This window comes from Harmonia axyridis, chromosome X (genome assembly GCF_914767665.1).
Source record: "Harmonia axyridis chromosome X, icHarAxyr1.1, whole genome shotgun sequence".
Classification (NCBI taxonomy): Eukaryota; Metazoa; Arthropoda; class Insecta; order Coleoptera; family Coccinellidae; genus Harmonia; species Harmonia axyridis.
Window position 1 is genome coordinate 7,410,251 of NC_059508.1, and position 23,074 is coordinate 7,433,324.

Consider the following 23,074-nt stretch of genomic DNA (forward strand, 5'->3'; position numbering starts at 1 on the left):
TTGATTGAAGCACGCTTGAAGCTCCCATTAATCGGAGGTTCAAGCATTTGATCAAGCCGCTTGATAGTGTAGGGCATACTTTATATCCGACAATTGATCGAATTTCGTAGCATATTTATTGCATACGATCTTGATGCATATTATCTTGTTACGGGTGATACGGTCATCTTGAGGAAGGTCCGTGCATGCGACGTGCAGATGCTGCTTGCAGCAGTCGCAATGAACTCGTCGGTCCCCAGACGTAAATTGTTCAGAACAATTGGCGCAGACGCTCATGTTCTTAATTCTTATCGGTATGATATGAAGAGGAACGTGAGAAAAAGAAATTGAATGATGAATATTCTGCTTTCAAAAGTGTTTTCCTACCTTGATGGTGAATAGGAATCAAATAACAACACTCTGTAGAAGAGAACCATAGACAGTACCTGGTTAAACTTTCGAAATTTTCACAGTTGATAAACACCTAGAAAACTAGTAAATACTCGGGAAAACAACGTACACAAACCGCCTGACCGCTGGCCGTGACAAATTCCGATGACTATTTTCCAAGGTTGTAGAGAAAACTTTATATTTCCAAATAATGGAATATTTTGAATCAAATAATATGTTATTCTCAAATAAACAATTCGGATTCAGGAAACATAAAAAAACTTTGGATGCAGTTTATCAGTTTCTGACTTTTACACTGGAATGTTTCGAGAAAGGTTATCACTCACTGTCCCTATTCTTAGACCTGAGTAAGGCCTTCGATTGTGTTGGACAGTCAGTACTATTGGAGAAAATGAAACGGTATGGTTTTGAAGTAGAAAGCTGGGACCTTATGAGATCATACTTCGCCAACAGACGTCAGCGAGTGTCAGTCAAGGTATGTGGTCGCAGTGGGAGTCGGTGAATGTGGGAGTTCCTCAGGGCTCCATTTTGGGACCATTGATGTTTCTCATATTTGTCAACGATTTTTCTGACTATATATCTGATTTTGATCATCTTCTATGGGCGGATGATTCGAGTATTATGGTGGGAGGACGTGATATGTCTGCTGTCTGTGAGGACGTTCAGATTGCTGAACTGAGAGCCAAGAAATGGTTTAAAACCAATGGTTTATGTTGTAATGATGACAAGACAGAATACCTGCTTTTTACTTTGAGAAGGATCGCTGATGAGTCGTTGATGGGATCATCGAGGTTCCTGGGAGTTCATATGGATTCTTAACTGACGTGGAACGTGCATATTGAGAATTTAAGCACGAAGATTAGTAAAAATATATTCGTGCTGAGGAGATTGGTGGGAAGTGTATCATTGCCTGTGCTCAGAGGTGCATACAGTGCCCTATGTGAATCCCACATGAGAATCTGTGTTATATTGTGGGGACACAGTTCAGGTAGGGAACGCATTTTCAGGCTACAAAGAAAAGCTGTAAGGCTGATGGCGAATCTTGGATACAGGGATGATTGTGAGGCGGCGTTTAGGAGTTTGAGATTTGACATTTCCTTCACTTTTTATTTATGAGTGCCTTAAGTATGTTCACGTGAACAAAAATACATTTAACTACAATATAGATTTTCATGATCACAATACTAGAAGAGCTAATGATATAGGATCCGATTATGTGAGACTGAAGAAGTCGTACGTCGGCCCAGCTTTCTTAGGCCATAAACTTTTCAATAAATTATCATCGTCAACTCGAAATCTACCTGAAAAGATGTTTCTGAGAACTACCAGAGAATTCTTGATTGAGAAAGCCTTTTATAGCATTGAATCATTTCTTTCTGCCACTATTGAGCTGTGAATTTGAACTTTAATGTAACACATGACATATGTATATATATATATATTATTTTTTTGTAAGTTTGTCGTATGATTATGTTGTAGTTTTCAATCACTTTTTTGTCATTTGATATTTCTCTATTTTATTTTGACGTGTTTAAAGTATAAAAGGCACGAAATAAATTATTCACTTACTTACTTACATAGAAAAAACACAAAATGGCCTAAATCTCCGCAACTAATTATCTGATCGTCATGAAATTTTGCATGTATGATAATAGTCATCTCCAGAAGACTCGTACTCAATTCAATATTAATAGTTTGGATCATTGGGATGAATCTCTAGAACTTGACCAAAAATAATATTCGAAGTCATTCTGTTCCTTATATGAGCCGTTTTTTTATTTCAGTTTTGCTTTGCCATCTCATATAGGCGAGACAATATCAGGCAATATGAACTTCGAGCCTTGAATGAAATGGATTGCAAAAATTGGATCGAAGCCATACGAGACGCGAGGTGAGTCTACACATTTCTGTTTCATTGTCCCTCTTATTTATTTATTTATTTATTTATATCCCAACAGACCACAAAGGTCTCATTACAAGGATAAAATATCCTTATCCTCCATAAGGCTCAATTCTCGAGTAACGAAGAAAATTATGAAAGAATTGCTTGGAGTAATCCGTTCCATATTTCGGGGTTTAGATTTTTTTTGACAATTCTATTTTTACTTATCGAGCTTATTCTCTTTCTTTTCAATTCGTGAAACTTTTCCAGAAGTATATAGATATAGTATCATCTGGGATCATGGCTAAAAAACGGAATAGTGCAGGAAAAAATATTCCTGAGGCTGTATTATTTCTTTTTGAACGATTCGACTTTACTATCATTCGTGTTGGATGTATTGTTATTTGAATTGTATACTGATTTATATATTTCTGAAATAGTAATTAATTTATACTGAATTATACCTTTATTTCTTGAAGAGCTCTTCCCTTTCCCAATGTATACCTTCATTATTCACGTGAATTACCTCTATTTTGTAAGCTCATGCATTTTTCATTTCAATCTCTATGTACAACTGATGGAATAGATTATTTTCTTACTCCTTCTGTCGAAATGTTTTTCTTTCTGTTTCCCTTCCAAACTTCACAGTAGGTGAACCTTTTGTTTTGTGGAGAGTAAATGTTTTTCTTGATTTAATTCATTGTTATATTCGCCTTTCAGCTTCAACAAACTCCTATTGCAAAAGGAAGAACTAGAACAGAAACATCTCCACCTTCTTCAGATAATAGAATCAGAGAAAACTGCCAAATGGCAGTATACTCTGCAATGCGAAGACTTTGCCTCTGAAATAAAGAAACTTCGTGCAGAGGTAAACTGACGAACATTTTCCTCAGTTAGATGTCTGAAAAATTTCATTTTACTGAAATTGCTGAATTGCTGAATTATTCACTTTGTATTGATATTTCTGTGAATAATGATTTTTATTATTAATATTAAAATACCAGATGCTGATTCTCATCATTTCAACGAATCGAATGGGACATCGGTTTTTATCCTTTAAATATAGATCTGGATCGTATTTTCGGGATTTCTTTATTGACTTTGAATTTTGGTTTTGAACCGAAGCTACTATCAAAACTGGGAATTCTCAACAGCAATTTAATAAACAAATAAATAAACATTTAAAAAGTCACATAATGTTTCACGACTCATTAAGGTCAGTTCAGCATTTCAACATATTCATTATAAGCAACATTTCACTCAATAAATCCCAGGCCTGACGCACAGATGGCTTCACTAGTGCCATACATCTTTTTTCTCGTTAGTACCAAGCTTCAAAATATTTGTGCCAACATTGAAGAACATGAGAGGGAGTCTGGAGATGTTGATGGTTAAGTGACGCTACATTTTTTGTTGTTCGAAAACGGATTAAAACAAGTTTCGAGTATTGATCAAATATCAATTTTTTTTTGGAAGTAAATACTATGTAGGGAATAAAAAAAATCAGCTCTGAAGTGATTACCGAGGTGAAATCATGCTACAGAAAAATAAATTCGGCTTTGAAGTGATTACCGAGGTAAAACCACTTTTAAAAGCAAAGACGAATCTTTTTATAGAGAAAGTACTGATTATTTAGAGGAGCATTGTAGTAGAAGTATCCATGTTGAAGATGATTATTTCGATGAATAAAGTCGAGCTTTTCAGAAAAAATGTGTTTTTACTAGTTAACCTTAGGACTTATTGAGTGAAGTGTTGACCGATTTGTGAAATGTAAGAGGCCATGAATTTCTGGGTATGTATGAAGAAAAACAAATAAACAGTAAATCAGAACCTTTCGTCCATTATGTCGAATTGAATACATCACCCCGCAACTCATTATCCTCTCAACGTCAAAATAACCGAGGTTTAATTGTTAATACTAATTATTTCTATAAAGATATTCATTCCTCCGCATATCACTTCGGTAACTGTTTTACGAGTTAATTTAATTCCCCCCTGATGTGATTGGGCGTTTGCTGACTATGCGTTCTATGATAGCTCGATGCTAATTATTCAGCAGCACAATTGCCTCCAAACTGCCATATTCTGCCCTTAAATATTGATGTCGGCTTATCACAGTTGGCGTGTTTTCGAAATTGAACGTTGGAATGTTTGAATCGTTCAAGGCAAATGATTCCGAAACTATTCAACTGTAATTGGCCAAATTAACATTATGACATTTATCACTTCCTGAGATACTCAGGAAGTAATTAAGTTTTTTCAATCACTAAATTCACAGTTATTCGCGCTGAAGAAAGAATGGAAAGCAGTAACAATCCACCAGTCAACAAGCAGTCTGAAGTCTACCCAAGATACATCCAGTTCAACAATGTCCGGACAGTTCGCAAACCTGGACCACGATTCAATTGAATTGCGTAAAATCAAGAAAATCCAGAGCTTCTTCCGTGGTTGGCTGTGCCGAAGGAGATGGAAACAGATAGTCGGACAGTACATCAAAAGTCCTCATGCCGAAAGTATGCGAAAAAGAAACATTCTGGTATTCAGGATGGTGGAGGCCGAAGAAGAGTATATGGAGCAGATGGAAGTGTTGGTTGCTTGTTTCTTGCGTCCTTTCAAGATGGCTGCATCGTCTAAGAAGCCGCCTTGTCTACATGAAGATGTCAATTCGATTTTCTTGAACAGTGAAACCGTTCTTTTTCTACATAAGATTTTCCTGAAGGGATTGACCTCGAGATTGGAGAGCTGGCCCACCCTCGTTTTAGGTGAGGATGAGAAAATATTAGGTTTTCACTAGATGACATGAAAAATAGGTCAAGAAAGTATTCAGAGTTAGGCTCAAAGGTTAGCCCGGTGCAACAAAATTACAAAAACTAAAAATTAATACGCCTTACTTGAGAAATACATTCTCACTTGGAGGCCATTGTTTATTCGTGTCAGATTTATTCATATTCTTTGTTGTACACCGAACTACTTCTCCTTTTTTATATGCTTGCATTCCTTCTATCTTTTCTACAACTATAGGGTCACACATACTTTCGAGTTTAATAATAATAATAATAATAATACTTAATAAAGGTCTTTATTATTCAGACCTTAGTTACAGAAAATATATCATACAAACAAATAGGGCGAGGTTCAGTGTGGGTTATTGCACATTTCTGTACAACCTTCACCTGTTCTTACACCTAACCCAAAATTCAAGAGTGGCACTCAGAAAATAAGAAAAAAAAAAAGAAACTTAAATCAAATTCACTGAAAGAGTTCACCTTTAATGATAGTATATATTCATATATATATATATATATATATATATATATATATATATATATATATATATATATATATATATATATATATATATATATATACAAAATGTGATAATTTCCTAAAGTAATCAATAAACAATGGTTTAAGGGGTGTTGGAACACTTCAATTGTTACTAACTTCTTTATTTCATCAGTCGACGTTTCGATCCTTGGTTGGGATCTTCTTCAGGACTTCTATAAAACAAACAACATACAAATATAACAAACATAGCAGAAAAGACAAACATGTTAAAACGCACCGAAATGCGAAGAGTTACCAGATCTTAAGTTGCACTGAATCTTATACAGATTTGGAGGAAAAATTATTAATTAACTTGAACACAAAATAGTCTCTAATACAATAACGTCTCTTTTTTATATCACACACTTCCTTATTCTCTTGAAAACTTATTTTTGAAAAACTTTCTTCATCCATCTGACAACTGCGTAAAAAACGAAAGGGGTTAGGTCGGGTTCATAGAACATCATAGATCTTCAACTGACATTGGAGAACATAGAACTTGAGATCAACAACTCACTCTCACTAAGTTGGTTTGAATGTATCAGATATGAATAAATGTTGCTAATGTTCTCTATATCCTTTCTGTAGTTCATGGAATTTTCATGTCGCTTAATGTGAATCATCTCCAGGAAACATCTTTTTCTCATATTCTCCTCGCACTCTAAGACTGTCACCGAATCATAGTCCATTCGATGGTCAACTGATCTTACATGTTCTGCCAGTGCACATATCTTTCTAGGATTCTTAATGTCGCTAATATGTTGAGTTATTCTTCTTTTAAGTTGTTGGGATGTTTGTCCGATATACACCTCATCACAATTTTGACAGGGTATTCTGTATACAACACAGCTTTTCTTATCAGTTTCTATCCTATCTTTCAAATTACTATAAAGTCTCTTTAATTTAAATTCAGTTCTAGGTATCACTTTGATGTTATCAGTTTTTAATAAGTTTATTAAGGATTTTGTCATTACATTAATCAGTGGAATGGAAGTAAATATAATTCTCTGATCTAAATTGGTGGATGCGATTTCATCGTTATTCTGTGGCTGTCCAGAATTCGATGAATTGTGTATCAATTTCTTAAGATCTGGTAACTCTTCGCATTTCGGTGCGTTTTAACATGTTTGTCTTTTCTGCTATGTTTGTTATATTTGTATGTTGTTTGTTTTATAGAAGTCCTGAAGAAGATCCCAACCAAGGATCGAAACGTCGACTGATGAAATAAAGAAGTTAGTAACAATTGAAGTTTTCCAACACCCCTTAAACCATTGTTTATTGATTACTTTAGGAAATTATCACATATCACAATTATATATATATATATATATATATATATATATATATATATATATATATATATATATATATATATATATATATATATATATATATATATATATATATATATATATATATATATATATCTGTCTGCAATTTTAAGGGATATCCCTTAAAATTGCAGACATTTATAGTACGACTGTTAACTAATCAAATATATATATATATATATATATATATATATATATATATATATATATATATATATATATATATATATATATATATATATATATATATATATATATATATATATATATATATATATATATATATATATATATATATATATATATATATATATATATATATATATATATATATATCTATAGCTTCGTTTGATGTTTGCCAGCTCAACACTTGAGAACTTTGCATTATGAAGGATCCATCGGACACTGTTTGAGAGGAGATTTGGGTATGATATCTTGTTCGGGTTGATATCATTCCACGTTGTAGTGGGTATCTCTCGGTAAGTTCTGTTGGAAGTTTGTTGAAGATCCTCTGCTATATAATGAACTTTCATTAGGAGAATATTTTCTTCCTCTGTCCAGCGAGTTCTCCCGTCTCTTCTTGTAAGTTCAGCGGAACGGTTTCTTATCCCGTCCAAGCTGGTACTTAACCAAACCAAACTTAATACTATCACGTAAATAGACACCCACTCCTCCCCCCAGACCCAATCTATCAATCTTGTGAAAAAAATAACCTTTGATGTTAACTAAATTATTTGAAACTTTCGCATCCAACCATGTCTCACTAATACACAATATATCTAAATTGTGAGATAAAATGATATTTTTCACTTCATTGATGTGTGGAATCAAAGAACGAACATTCAAATGTGCACACCTCAAGTTTAAATTTAATTTCATGAATATTATTTACTATGATAAAATATTTAGGAGTTCAAATTGACAACATATACAACTTTAATGCTCACACAAAGATGATAAAGAAAAAGACTATTTCCAGAGCCACATATTTTGCCAAATTAACATATAGGTCACAAGGAATCAACATACAAACCGCAGCAAAAATATATAAAGCAATTTGCAGGCCCTTGATTGAATATGCTCACCCACTGTATGCAAACTGCAAATCCAGAGCAATGAAAAATCTACAAGTAGCAGAAACAGCAGCCCTGAGAAAAATAACAAGAATGCGAAGAATCCAAATAATATTCTACATAATCCCCCTAACCAACTTTTATATGAAAAGACAGGAATTGAACAGATAAATGAAAGAATTAAGAGACTCAACAAGAAGTTTCATTCTAAACTCATTGAACATCAGAATATAATTGAACAATACCATGACGATAGAATAAATAAGTCAACAAGAAAACACCCTACACAAACACTCTTGAAAATTTTGAATACTAATTAAATAATATTATATGTTATAAATTGTATTATATTTGAGTATAAAAAAAAATGTAAATTAAAAGGCTGAAGGACCCTAGGTCGGTGGCCTTTTGTTTAACAATAAATATCAGTTACTACTACTATTTACTATGGCAAATGAATGAACTCTGAAGAAAAACAAGCTACAGTCCATTCAGGAATTATTGACATCCCGGGTGGCTTTGGAAAATCGAAATTAAGTTGGTACTGGCTCATTCAGTAACATTTTGAATTGCAGATTTCGGGTTGGCATTGGAAATGTCATTGACTGGAGGTAATATTTCAGAGTGTTTGTGTTATTGGTTTTGATAGAAGAAATTTTGAAACTTAAAAGTTGTTTCAATTTCAAACACACGTTGATTAGTTTATTTGAGTATTTCTCACAGTACTGTTTGAAAAAAGAAGAAGGCAAGTCATTACAACCTGGATTATTAGTCGAAGAAAACCTGTGCAATACGATTTCACCTTCAAAGAATCATTGAATGATTTGATTGTTCCCAAAAGCCGAGCCAAAAGCAACCAATATATCAGCCTGGATGAAATTTGATCAAAAAGGATCTGGATTTTAATCAATCAAAGACAACATTACATAAACTTAATTGGTTACAAGTTCAAAACAGTTAATAAAAGGAAAATTCTTATTGATAAACAGAAAAATATAATAAGTTGAGTACGATTTTATGGTGAATACAGAGAATATTTGCAACAAAATTTGAAATTCATTTATCTGGAGGAAACTTGGTTATTTGAAAATGCCAGCATTATTCAACAGTGGACTCTAGAAAGAAAACAAAATGTTTTTCAAGTATATTCAAGGGTAAAAGTAGAAGGAGCACTATTTTGAATGCTGGATATTTGGATTTTTACCTGGATGTTTTGTTTTGACAGTGGTGATCATGAGGATTATATAAATCTATGAAGAGAAAATTATTTTATAATTGGATTACTAAACAAAGTCTTGGCATTGCATCTATAGTTTATTTATATTCTATATTGAAATTAGGTATTGTTATATCTTTTTTTTGTTCTTCAATGAGTAATCCAAAAATCTAATGAATTCCAATTGCTTTATAGAATTTTTACTGGGTATTTAATCGAAAAATATATTCAGAAGAGTAACTTCAAGAATTTCTTCACCTCTTACCCACTTGAAGATAATAGAATGCAATAAAATTTTAAAATTCACAAATTGAAAATAATTCCATGCAGAAATGCTTTTAGTGAGTGAGTTAAAGCTGTTATGGGCAAAATAATTTATGTTATTTAATAGAAACTAGTATAGAAGCATTTCAATAAAAAACAGAAAACTCGAGTACAAATAGTACCTATATTGTTCATACAAGTTTAATCAATCACTCATGTCATGAACAGTTTCAATAAATAGTGACTTTAGAAAGTAATTTACACGTCGGCTGATAAATTGGTTCCAATTTTGAAAGTTACAGTACAACTGTGATGTCAAAATTTTTCATATACTAAATGGATTCTTTGAATTTTATTTCTGTCTTATTATCATATGATATGGCTCTTCCATTCACTAAGCTATACTATTTAAATTTATCAACCAGTTTTTTCTGCTTTCTTCACCAGTTTAGACACCACAGTTAAAATGATCCATAAGAGTTATTTGATAAGAATTTTGCAAGCAGGTTGGTATCCAGTGTCCATCAGTAATGCTACAATTTTTGAAGAGCCTTTGGTGAAAAGGAATATGCATATTTTAATGATATTCAATGGGATCTTTCATTGGCGACTCTTAAATGAATAGATATCTCTTCATTGTATTTCCTTGAAATGAGATAGCATTTCACTATATTTTTACGTTATATAATCTGAATTTCAATTTATGAAATCAAGACTGTATGCGTCCCTTCGTAATAATCGTAATTTCGAAAATTCAGGATCTTTCGGATACAAAAATGATGAAAATAATTTAAACTGGTTATTTCTATGATGAACCATAGCAATTTTTAGTGATATTTTTGTAACCAGAAATAAAGCCGCGACTAGACGTTTATAGCCTACTTCGATGTCAATAATTCCTGAATGGACTGTAGGTTTGTATACAAACAAACGAACCTCTCCCATACCACTTTAATGAGAAAACAAATAATATTACAGCCCAATGAAATAATCAGAAGAAAAAACATTTTAAATGAGACAACAATGAATCAGCCCCTTGGACTATTCTTTAATATTATATCTATAGTATATTTCAAATAAATCAATGTATTTCTATCACAAAGCAGCTCATATGAAAATAAACAACTCTTTATTTGAGGTTATATTGAAGTTAGATTTGACAGATCTGTTCAGTTTTTTATTTTCATTTATAAGTGCATAAATATTACCTTTCAAAGTCCAACAATTTTTCGACCCTACAACCGATCGCACTTTCATAAACAAATCACGATTTTTGGTCGACAACATTTCACTGAGCACAAATGGGGTTCCTTTTAAGCATTTCTTAGCACGATAAACTTCTCCTTTGAACCATCTATTGACGAAAACAATGGATATAGGTCTTGGTTTCTTCTGATCAATACGCTTATTTCCAATTCGATAACAATATTTGAAATCACCAGGAGCAGCTGTTATCTTCAATTTATTTCTAAATATGTTTACCACATCAGGTATTAGATTCTCCTTGTCTTCCTCGTTTAACCCATATATCAAAATCAAATCGAATATATTTTCAACCAATAGTCTGTACAAAATTTTAAAATTATAATAAACTAAATTAGATTAAAATTTCCATGGACAGGCGAGAATCACCTAGACAATGCCTGTTTTGTGTGTATTCTCACCCGTCTGTAATGGAGTGACAATAATAGTACAGACCTGTGCAAAAAACAGATAGTACTCCTTAGTGCACCCAAAAACATAGTAAACGAGATCATGAACAGCGATGAGGAGGAGACGAACAACAATAAAAAAAAAAAACAAAAATTCAAATGGATAGGTGAAAATAACATGTTCAACGGCAAATGCATACACACTACAACTTCATCTTGTAGATATCAAAATCAGAACCATATTCGCTTATATATTCCTTAATTTCTCTCTTGAATTTTTCGATCCTACTGATATTTCTAAATCGAATTGGGAGTAGATTATATAATTTTGGCCCATGAAAAAACACAAACCTTTGTGTATGGCTTTAATAAAAAAGCGGTAATATAAGCTGTGAACTTTCAGCAAATCTAGATTTTACTGTTGGAGGAGCTGTGATAAAATTTTCTCTATTTGAAAACATCCACACAAGACAATAATACGTTTAAAAACATCTCAAACTAAACAGCCCGGTTTCCGAGTACAACTGAAGAGTCGGAAATCGCCTATCCCTTCTTGAAACAATCCTGATCAAGGTGTTTTGGGCCACTTGTAAGTGATACAAGCTGTCACGAAAAGCGCCCCCCCATACGATAATGCAATATCTAATTATAGATTCTGCTAGCGACTCATATACCAGAAGTAAATTATCGCGAGAAAGGATATCTCTGAGAGTATAAAACCTATACATTAAGAGTCGTATTCTCTTCAAAACAAACTCCGCCTGGCTGTCCCATCTCAAATGCTGGTCAATTATCAGGCCCAAGTACTTAATAGTGGAAGTCTTCTCAATTGAATTACACTGACACAATGAATTGCGAGTGCAGGTGGATTCGTGTATTTTTAAAGTACCTACAGGCTGATCACTTGATAGGAGAGAAAATGCAACATATCTAGTCTTATCCACATTCAAGCTCAAAAGATTATTGCTCAACCAAATATGCAGCTTTCGAAGATCCTCTTCTGCAGCGCGGTAAACACTCTGCCAGTCCCTTCCCGTGACACAAAGTACTGTGTCATCAGCATAACACACGATACTTCCCTTTAAATTTCTCATTCTAGCTATATCGTTTATATACACCAGAAATAAGATGGGACCTAATATAGTCCCCTGGGGTACTCCAATGTCCACCACCGAAGCAGCACTCCGATCTCAACCAACTTTCACCCTTTGAGTTCTGTCACACAGGTAACTTCGCATAAGTTTCAAAGCATGTCCTCGAATGGCGCATTTGAACAATTTAGCCAACAAGATGTAATGAGATACAGTGTCAAAAGCCTTCGCCAAATGCAGGAAAACGGACGAGCACTTCTCAGAAACATCGAGTGCTTTAACGATTTTTTCAGTGAGATCTAAAATCGCGTTTTCCGTACTAGATTTTTTTATGAAGCTGAATTGACGATCTGTTATAATATGGCATTTATCGAAGGAAGAAGTCATTCTTGTTTTCAGAGACTGTTCAGAAATCTTAGCAAAGGCATTGATCACAGATATTGGCCTATAATTATTCAAGTTACCTCGACAACCGCCCTTAAAAACCGGAGTAACGCTGGATTCCTTCCACTGGTGAGGTATATTACCCTGACTAAAACATAGGTTTATAATATGGACGATGGGACTTTGAATGAACTCTTAAATGTTTTTTAACAATTCAGAAGAGATACCGTCCGGACCTAAGGAACAATTATTTTTGAGACCAGAAATCAGTGCAGCAATCTCTTCCACATTTACAGGTTTTAGATAAAAAGAAGATACTTCAGATGACTCTTTTAGAAAATCACTCGGCAAACTACAGTTTTTAACACTTTCCACCAAATTAACACCCACTCCTTTAAAATGCTCACTAAATAAGTTTGCATTCTCGCGATTACTTGTGACTTTCTCACCATTAATCCTGTTAAAGGAGGTGCTCTCCAGGATGTTAACAGATGGATCATTTTCTGAAATATCATTTATTATCCTCCAAGTTTGTTTAATGTTACCTCTAGCTAAGTTTAGTTTATTCCTGTAATATTCATTTTTTGTAAACCTTATCGAATGATTAAGGCGATTTCTAAAACATTTATACTGATCTTCAAGTTCCTTCGAATAAATTTTTGAGAGTTTTCTTTTCAAAGTATCTCTTGTTTTGATAGAGTTCATCAATCCAAACGTAATCCAAGGTTTCAACTCATATTACGTTGAGCATACAATCGTGTAGCAGGCTTATTTATCGTGCGGTGTTTTTTGTGACTTTTCAGGGTTCTTTTCTATTTTCCTGTTGTCTGGTGACGGATAAGGGTACACGCGTGAGTTTTTGTGTGATTTTGTTGCAATTTTTGTCGTTATTTCACCTCAAATTTGTTATTTGAATAGTTAGTTATAATACAAGTGCAGAAGGCATTGATATTCTTCCACGAGTTCAAAATTCAAAAACGAGCCACGAAGTGGCGAGTTTTGGAATGAACGAGTGGTAGAATGAGCCTTCTGTACGAGTATTATACATTATTTTCTCTAATTCATTGCATTTTCATTGAAATTAATGAAATATTTCCATAAATATAATTTAGTGATTTATGCATTGAAAAATGTTCGTTGGCAGAACTGATTTCTTTAAGGCAATTTGATGAATTGACAGATAAAGCCATAGCGGAAAGTTCGGAGTGCCAACATAGAATAATAAAATATAACCATGAAAACTGTGCGTTCCTGATATATTCTCGCACGATTTTGTTCTACAAGATGTGGAAGAATGAACGGAATAACCACAGAATTAGAGAAACAATCTTCCGATTTAGTTTAATCGGTTTTCTTGGATCGAGAATTACATTCATCTGTAATCAGTTAAGTTAACATCTGCGTTTCTGATAACCACATCGGTTTTCCCGTGACTAAAGAAGACCATACACGAGAGTTTCTTCGTATTTTCTATATTGTAGTTTGTTGAAAGTGATCACTGAATACAAGTACCCAGTTCCTTTGTGATTTTCCTCTGTAGGGATACCCTTGCTTTTCCTAGGCCCACCCGTGTTCGTCTACTTAAAGTCTTTCTGGTCGGCCTCAGAAAGTGAAAAGTGTATTTCCCCTGTCCCTCCTTTCCCCCGGCATATTATTAGCTCGATTAGGTTGTGTGATTCTTGATTATTTTCGCTCTCTTATTCATGTTCACTGGCTGATTTACCACAAGTTCGATTGAATTCTATTATTAGAGAATAAAGGATTCCATCCACCTGGAAACTTCATCATGGCGAACTGTGTAATATGTACAAAGAATGTGAGCAGCAGGGATAAGATCTCATGTAATGTCTGTTGTGGAACGTTTCATCTGGCTTGTGTGAACCTGAAGACTCAGGATGCAAAGTTTCTTTTTGAAAGAGGCGAACCGTTTTCATGTCCATCATGCTTTAGCTCAGCAAGACAGCTGCGTAGCCCGCAATGTTGGGGGCACTCCGGTCTCCCCTTCTGTATCGGGAAATCCTTCCTCACCTGATACACGCATTGACCAGATCCTGAGAGCCATGGAAAAACTTGCTGTTCTTGATCAAATTGCCGAAGACATAGCCTCGATTAAGTCCACTCAGAATAAGCTAACTGAGCAGTTGGCGAAGTGCACTGATACACTTAGAGCTCATGAGATGATATTGAATGAGCACAGCAACGCATTGAAAACTTGTCAAAAGGACGTAAAGAGTTTACAGGATACCCATAACGTTCTAGAAACAAATCTGTTGACTATCGGTGATAGGATGGACCAGATTGAGGACATCGCAAGGACTGTCGAGCAATCATCATCACCTTCTGTGGGTGGTCAGGGTGTAGCACAGGATGAGATTATTTAACGCATCAAAAGGTCACACAACATTATTGTTCGTAATGTTCCCGAGAGCTCCAGTATCGTCTCCGATAACGCAGTTGCACGGGAGGTTATTGGAAAGATTGATGAGGGGGCCGTGAATTCCATCACCGCTGTAGTTATGCTGGGTGCAGAGTCGAGTCATAGACCTAGACCGATAAGGATCGAATTTAATAATTCCAATACTGCCATACGTATCCTCCGTAATGAAAGGGCTCTCATGGGTTTTCCAAACTTCAGTAGAGTAGCTTTATCGGATGATAAAACACCCATGCAGACCCAGCAACTTCATAACTTGCGAAAGGCACTGGATCAGAGGAGGTTATCTGGGCAAAAGAATCTGACTATAAAATATGTAAAGGGCTCCCCCATGATAGTCACCATCAACAAGGAATCTGGGTCGGAAAACTAGTGGACGAACTCATGGATTGGACAATTTTGTATACGAATTTAGCTTCTCTATCTGCAAAGTTTGGTGATCTTCTTCTTCTTGTGGAGGATTGTAAACCAGTCTTCATCTTCATCACTGAAACCTGGTTGTCTCCCGAGATGCCCGACCAAGCCTTCCATATACCTGGTTTTTCTATTTTTCGATGCGATAGCATGACAACACCGGGGCATGCAGTGTCGTGTATATACGTTCATGATTGTGTTGCAGATGTTTTCTCTATCACCAAGTATTCATCGCCACCACCCGGAATAGATAACTTGTTCTTAAAAATGGTTTCTGGGAATTTTACTCTATTTACTGGATGTGTGTACCGCCCTAGACCATCCGAACATGATGCCACTATCTGCGATCACATTGAAACTATTTCAGAACGTGAAAAAAATGTGTTCATTGTCGGTGATTTCAACCTGGGTGATATTAGAGAGTGGCCAGTTTCGCGACTCCCATCTGCGAATTCTCCATCCTTTCTATTCATAGATATGTTGTTCAACTCCAACCTACAACAGCTGGTGGAAAAGCCCACTCGTTATAGAGCGAATCAGACCCCTACATGTCCTGATTTAATATTTACGAACGACCCAGACCTGGTATCAGATATCAGGTATGGTCCTCCACCTGGAAAATTGGATCACTTGGTTTTGAGCACTCAACTTCAGTTAAGAATTCCATCGCTGAAGAACAATATCGTGGGAGAGACTCACAAAGTCATTGATTATAGAGGGGTGAGAAGAGCTCTTGACGCATTTGATTGGGATTCTGTATTGGGCAAGGGCAGTGTTGATGAGCGGTGGAAGAATTTTTTTGACTATATATGTAATGCAATCGACAATAACACAACATTCGTGGAGACTGTTAAAGATAAACTTAAACCATGGATTAACAATCAACTTTTGCGAACTATAAGGTAGAAAAAGATCCTTTGGCGGCGATACCTTCGAAGCAAGGGTGAAGCTTTATTTGAGCAGCATCAACAGTTGTCCAACTCCCTGTCACAGTCAATTGAAAGAGCAAAAAATTTCTTACATTAACAGCCTGACGACATCCAACAACAAAAAGAAATTTTTTAAGTTCACACGCCAATGTCTCAACTGCAAGGTGTCCACCTCTTCAATTCGATCTGCTGAGGATGGTGATCTACTCAGTCCCACTGAGACAGCGGAGTCGTTTGCATCTTGCTTTTCTCTCGCCTTTATTTCTGAGCCGGTAGGCCCGATGCCGCCGCTGACAACTCCCCGTAATGAGTCATCCATTTCTGAAATCGTGATCACACATGAAGAACTTGAAAGACAACTTAGATCGCTTAAGATCTCATCGTCCCTGGTCCCGATAATATCAGTGCCAAATTTTTGTCGGAGTGTGCTACCAGTCTATCTGTGCCTCTTGCGTCCATATTCTCCTTTTCTCTTGCCTCTGGTGATTTACCCTCCCCCTGGCGCGAGGCCAAGGTCAAACCAATTTTTAAGAAGGGTGACAGGCACAATCCTGACAATTATCGACCAATTAGTCTAACTTCAATAGTTTGTAAAATTCTTGAGCGAGTTATTTCTGAGCAGCTAACATCTTTCCTCTAATACCTGATTCACAGCATGGATTTGTCCCTGGTCGATCCATAATCGCTAATTTATAATTTTGTTTGGATAAATGGACGTCAGCCTTGAATAGAAAGATACCTATTGATGTTATTCATTTGGATTTCTCCAGGGCCTTTGATAAGGTTCCAATATCTCTTTTGCTGTACAAAGTGGAAAGTTTTGGCATTCGTGGTGCACTCCTCAACTGGATCAGGGGATTTTTGACCAACAGAAAATCCTCAGTGAATGTCGGACAATCGTATTCGATGCCCAGGGAGGTGCTTAGCGGTGTGCCTCAGGGGTCGGTGCTTGGCCCACTTCTATTTATAGCATATGTAAGTGATCTGACTTCTTCTATTGTCTCACCAAGTGCATCCTATGCGGACGATGTCAAGTTTTTCGGAGAGGCTGAGACTTGCTATGGACAACTTCGAGAGGATCTTAATAGGGTTTCCCTCTGGTCATCTCGTTGGCTGATACCTCTTAACCAGTCAAAGTGTCGTGTTCTCTATCTCGGTGCAAACAATTCCCGACACAGTTATTGTATTGATGGCCTTGGAGTGGAGGGTTGTACCGCACATGTTGACTTGGGTGTGACCATCACCAGTGATCTCCACTGGTCAAGCCACATAACAAAAACGCTTAACAAAGCAAGGAGACTCCTCTTTATTATACAGAAATCTTTCCAGGGATGTGATGTCGCTCTGTAGGCTAGATTTATAAAACATACCTGAGGCCAATTTTAGAATTTGCCGGTCCTGCTTGGCACCCTTGGCTCAGAGGCGATCTGATGCTCTTGGAGGGGTTTCAGCGCAGAGTGACTCGTCTGCCTTATGGTGTCTTGAGACCATCGTATACGGAGAGGTTGGAGAGGATGGGTCTGTCTTCACTGGAAGATCGACGGCTGCGCGGGGATTTGATCATCACCTTTCGTGCGCTCCATGGAATGTTCGGTACCGATATCTCGCATTTATACCAACTAAACACAAACAATCTACGTGGTCACAGTTTAAAACTCAAGCGTGAAAGTTTTCGTGCAAAGTGCCGCGAATATTTCATTTCTAATAGAGTGTTCAGTGTATGGAATAGACTCCCCGGTGACGTCGTGAATGCACCTTCCGTAAATACCTTCAAGAACAGACTTGATGCCTGGTTTGAAAATGGGTTTCGCATCTGAACATTCTGTTTATGCTCTTAATTTTGTGTTTGTTACTGGTTCTTGGTTCTATTACTGTTGTCTGTATATATAGTATGTTCAACTATTTTTTCACCTTTCTTTGAGTTCATAGGCTTTTGCCTCTACTCTGTGATTTCTTTAATAATAATCATAATAATAATAATAATCCTCTTCCTCTTCTTCGAAGGAACTGCTGATAATATATTCCATCATATGTAACCAAGCCTTCAAAATACACAGAAATCTTTTTATGACATATTTTGACTATAAGAAGGCCTTCGACTTTATTCCACATGGGTGGCCGACAAAAATTTTGGAAATATACAAGATCGATCCAATTACAATAAACTTTCTGAAGTATGCAATGTGCAACACGAGAACGAATATCGAACTCTCTACGGCGAACATAACTACTGAAGAGATTCCAATAAAAGGGGGAATTTTCCAAGGAGATTCATTGAGTCCCTTATAGTTCTGCTTGGCGCTGAACCCCCTTTCTAAACAACTGAATGCTACTGAAAAAGGTTTCAATGTCAAAGGAAATAGAAATACTATTGCACTCAATCATTTGCTATACATGGATGACCTAAAACTTATAACAGGCAACAAAAACCACTCGCAAATTATGGTCAAACTGGTGGAAATTTTTCGAAAGACGTGGGGATGACATTCGGATTGGACAAGTGTCGTACGATTAGCGTAGTGCGTGCAAAAATCCAAGATGAACCGATAGCTCTCTCCAATGGACAGGAGATAGAAGCAATGAAATCGGACGATCTTTATAAATACCTAGGAATGAAACAAAACCGACGAATAAACCATCAAAGAATGAAGGAAGACTTAACAACTGAGTTCTTTAGGAGAATCAACAATATTTTAAAAACAAACCTCAACAGCAAGAACATGACGAGAGCCATCAACACATATCCATGTTCAATTCTTACATACTCTTTCGGTATCATTCCATGGAGCAAAACAGATATGGAAAACCTGCAACCCAAAATGAGAACCTTGATGACGAAAGCACACAAGCACCATCCGAAAAGTAGCATTGAGAGGACGACACTGCCGAGGAATAAAGGAGGCAGAGGTCTGCTAGACATCATGGAACTTGCCCATGGTCAAATTGAATGCCTACGAACATACTTCAAAGACAAATCAGGCACGTCAGAGATCTACAAAGTACTGTGTGAAGCAGACGACTCAACGCCTTTACAACTGCACAAGGAGGAATTGTCATACAACACCAGACAATCCAAGAACAACTGCAAAAATGGAGAGAAAAGCCCCTACATGGACGACATTTCAACGAGGTGAACCAGGATCATGTCGACATTGAAGCGTCGAACTATTGGCTCACATCAGGTGCGATGTATCCAGAAACGGAAGGATTTCTTTTAGCCATCCAAGATCAAATGATCTCAACAAGAAATTACTGCAAGCATATCATAAAGGATCGAACAATTACTGACGATCGATGCCGTTATGGGTGTCCAATGAATGAGACAATCCAACATATCACGGGAGGATGTCAAATGTTTGCAGGAAATGAATATAAAGAGAAACACGATGCAGTAGGAAAGAAATGGCAACTAAATTAACACTAATTCATTCTGAAAAAGTGCCATACTACAAATACCGACCGGAAACCATCCTGGAAAACGAACGCTATAAACTGTTCTGGGATCGTACAGTTTTGACTGATAAAACAGTCCCTCACAACAGGCCAGATATATTGCTAGTTGATAAACATCAAAAGGCAGCAATACTCATCGACGTAGCAATACCCAATAACAAACAACAACATGCGTCAAAAAGAGGTCGAAAAAATTTCAAAATAAAGGGACCTCGAATTCCAGATAAAGCGCCAGTGGGGAATGACATCAACGAGAACTATCCCAATTATCATCTCAGCAACAGGAATAGTACCCAAAAATCTCAAGAGAAATATCAATCAACTAGGACTTAGTGAGTATATATGTAATATAATGCAAAAAGCTGTTCTTTTAGGTACTGCAAGGACGATGAGAAAATTCCTAGGAAGCGAAGGATAGGTCTAAGGATCGCGTGTAAGAGGACCAGAAGTTCGACGAGAACCAGGGGGACCACAAGGACCGGACACGACCGAGCTCTGCCCTTCTGATATTTTAAATATCTGGGATTGAGTGAATGTTCCTCTTAGCAATGAGTGAGAAGCCGACGGCGAGGAGAAATCCTACGCGTATAGGCAAAAGTCGGGGATAATCCTCTCATTAATTTAATTAAATAATTTATAATTCACGGTTGCGCTTTCAACATGTCCCAATAAATTAGAAATGAACACATTATAAGATTTTTGACTATCATCACTTGAGAGAACCTCCTCCCATTCTTCTGATCTAAGAATTGTTTTAAGTTTACTGAAATCGATTCTTTTATATGATTGACATCTATCCTGCCTAGGTTTCGACAATTTAAATTGGGCCACGCCCAAAAGCACCGGAAAATGATCTGTGGTATTGATATTAATAACGTAGGGCTTAAGTTCTATTTCATCATTCAAACAATTTTCCTTTCTGATTAAAATATGGTCAACTATAGAGTTTGAGCCATTAACACTTCTCGTGAACTCATTTATATACGAAGAAAAACCATTCTCAGCCATCAAATTTTGATACCGATTCGTGTGTTGAGGTTTCAAATCCAACAAATTTATATTTATATCACCCATAAATAGCTCTAACGTTTTTTTATTGAAATGCTGAAAGAAACTCTCTAAATCCCCTAGATAAATCCCACAATCGGTAGAAGGAGGTCGATAGGAAGCTGTTATGCCAATGTCACAATTTTTCTCAAAGAGGCCTACGTGGAATGTTATTCTTAATAGATTCGTTTCAGTCAAACTCACAACCTGAACATCAGCGTCTATAGAGCTCCTCACATATACAACCAGGCCATCGTTCTGATTATGTGTCGATTCATTGTAGTAAACAAGAAAATTGGGAATACTGAAGTCACTTACCCTTTCCACCCTCCAAGTTTCTGACAGAATAATCACATCTAAATTATCAATATTATCTTGTAAATGTAGAAGAAGTTCATCAAAATTTTTTCTGAGACTACGTATATTGAAATGGACCACTCCCAGACCACTTAATTTCTGGGTATTCCAGTCACCGAAACATTCATCTAAATTATTACAAACTACCGTCTTAACCTCCTCATCGCCATCCAATACATCCAAAATATCCAACACAATCCTGGGAACTCATTTCCCGATCCGAAATCCCCAGAAATGAAATAAATTCAAAATTTGAAATCATTGATAGATACAGAAAATCAACAAATAAAAATCGAATACCCATGACAAAAGAATGGGAAATTCTCAATTACTCAATGAAAAAAAAAAAAAGAATTGAGATCGTCTAGAGATCTTACAAAAATTTTCTTCTTATCTTTGATGATGTAAACCTTCCCAGAGTCCGTCCAAACATTCTTCATACCAGCTTTTTCCACACATTTGGGGAACAGTTCAACTCCATGACTAGTGAGATCTTCTCTTATCACAACACTAGTGCCCTTCAGCAGCCGTTTCTTGCGATAAATTTGATCTTTCAAGTTGAAATTATTAACCTTGAGAAAAACAGCCCTTGACTTCTCGCCACCTTTTCTTCCAACTCTGTAGCACACTTCCATATCGTCTTTAGTTAATTTCATAGACATCTTCGAGTTTAAAAAGGATATAATGCTCTCCCCTGTTTGTTCATTCGGTTGCTCTTCAAAACCAAAAATCCTCAAGTTGCATTTCCTCGAATATCGGTCGATTCGATCATATTTCCTCTCCATTATTGTCTTGTAATGCAAAAAATCATTCGTATGCCTATCTACCTTATCAACATTTTTTTTTTTTTTCGTTTTCATCACTGTTTGTTGAAGGTTTAAGATTGAAGGATTCACATATAAATTCCAAAAATGGCAGCAGAACAAGAAATGCCCACATTCAAATGTGTTTTGGTTGGTGATGGAGGTACTGGAAAGACAACCTTTGTGAAGCGTCACTTGACTGGTGAATTCGAAAAAAAATACGTAGCCACACTTGGTGTTGAAGTACATCCTTTGGTGTTCCACACAACTAGAGGACCCATACGTTTCAATGTGTGGGATACAGCTGGTCAAGAAAAATTTGGTGGTCTCCGTGACGGTTATTACATCCAAGGACAATGTGCCATAATTATGTTCGATGTTACATCAAGAGTTACCTATAAGAATGTCCCCAACTGGCATCGTGATTTGATCAGAGTTTGTGAAAATATCCCAATTGTGTTATGTGGTAACAAAGTTGATATTAAGGACAGAAAGGTCAAAGCCAAGAGCATTGTTTTCCACAGGAAGAAGAATCTTCAGTATTACGATATCTCTGCCAAATCAAACTATAACTTTGAAAAACCCTTCTTATGGTTGGCGAGAAAACTCATTGGAGACTCCAACCTAGGCTTTGTCGCTTCACCCGCCTTGGTACCTCCAGAAGTCACGATGGATCCACAATGGCAACAACAAATCGAAAAGGATCTCAAAGAGGCTTAAGAAACAGCCCTTCCCGAAGATGATGAGGATCTATGAGCGAGCCTCTGTGTATCTAAGTGATATATACCTTTAATTTTTTAACTATTTTTATTTTGACCTTGTAATGAATGAGCTAAGTGTGTGCTTATTTATCCAAAATTTGTTGAATAGTAATGTTAACACGAGAGTAAATGAATGTCGTTAAATGAAATTGACTAAATAGTTGTGAACTATGACCTTGTTTTCATCCCTGATGTTTGTAACGTCAGCTTGCATATTTGTCATTGTTGTTTCGATCTGCTACAGTTTCAATTCGACTGTTTTGATT

The 23,074-nt window shown here is 36.2% G+C and overlaps 2 protein-coding genes across 3 annotated transcripts in view; both read left to right on the plus strand.

Moving 5' to 3' along the window:
• LOC123685869 (ras-specific guanine nucleotide-releasing factor 1-like) overlaps positions 1-23,074 on the plus strand; it is a 262,806-nt gene that overhangs the window by 146,974 nt on the left and 92,758 nt on the right. For both annotated transcript variants that reach the window (XM_045625729.1, XM_045625730.1), the window contains exons 3-5: positions 2,175-2,281; positions 2,993-3,140; positions 4,551-5,034. In XM_045625729.1, coding sequence (XP_045481685.1) covers positions 2,175-2,281; positions 2,993-3,140; positions 4,551-5,034 — 739 coding nt within the window. The remainder of the gene's footprint in view (positions 1-2,174; positions 2,282-2,992; positions 3,141-4,550; positions 5,035-23,074) is intronic.
• On the plus strand, positions 22,099-22,957 carry LOC123685874 (GTP-binding nuclear protein Ran). Its single transcript, XM_045625734.1, has one exon. It carries the CDS (start codon positions 22,156-22,158, stop codon positions 22,765-22,767), a length of 612 nt encoding a protein of 203 aa, XP_045481690.1. The 5' UTR covers positions 22,099-22,155; the 3' UTR covers positions 22,768-22,957.

Bases quoted from the DNA above. Each gene is read 5' to 3' on its own strand.
- LOC123685874 (XM_045625734.1), top strand. From the start codon at position 22,156: ATGGCAGCAGAACAAGAAATGCCCACATTCAAATGTGTTTTGGTTGGT.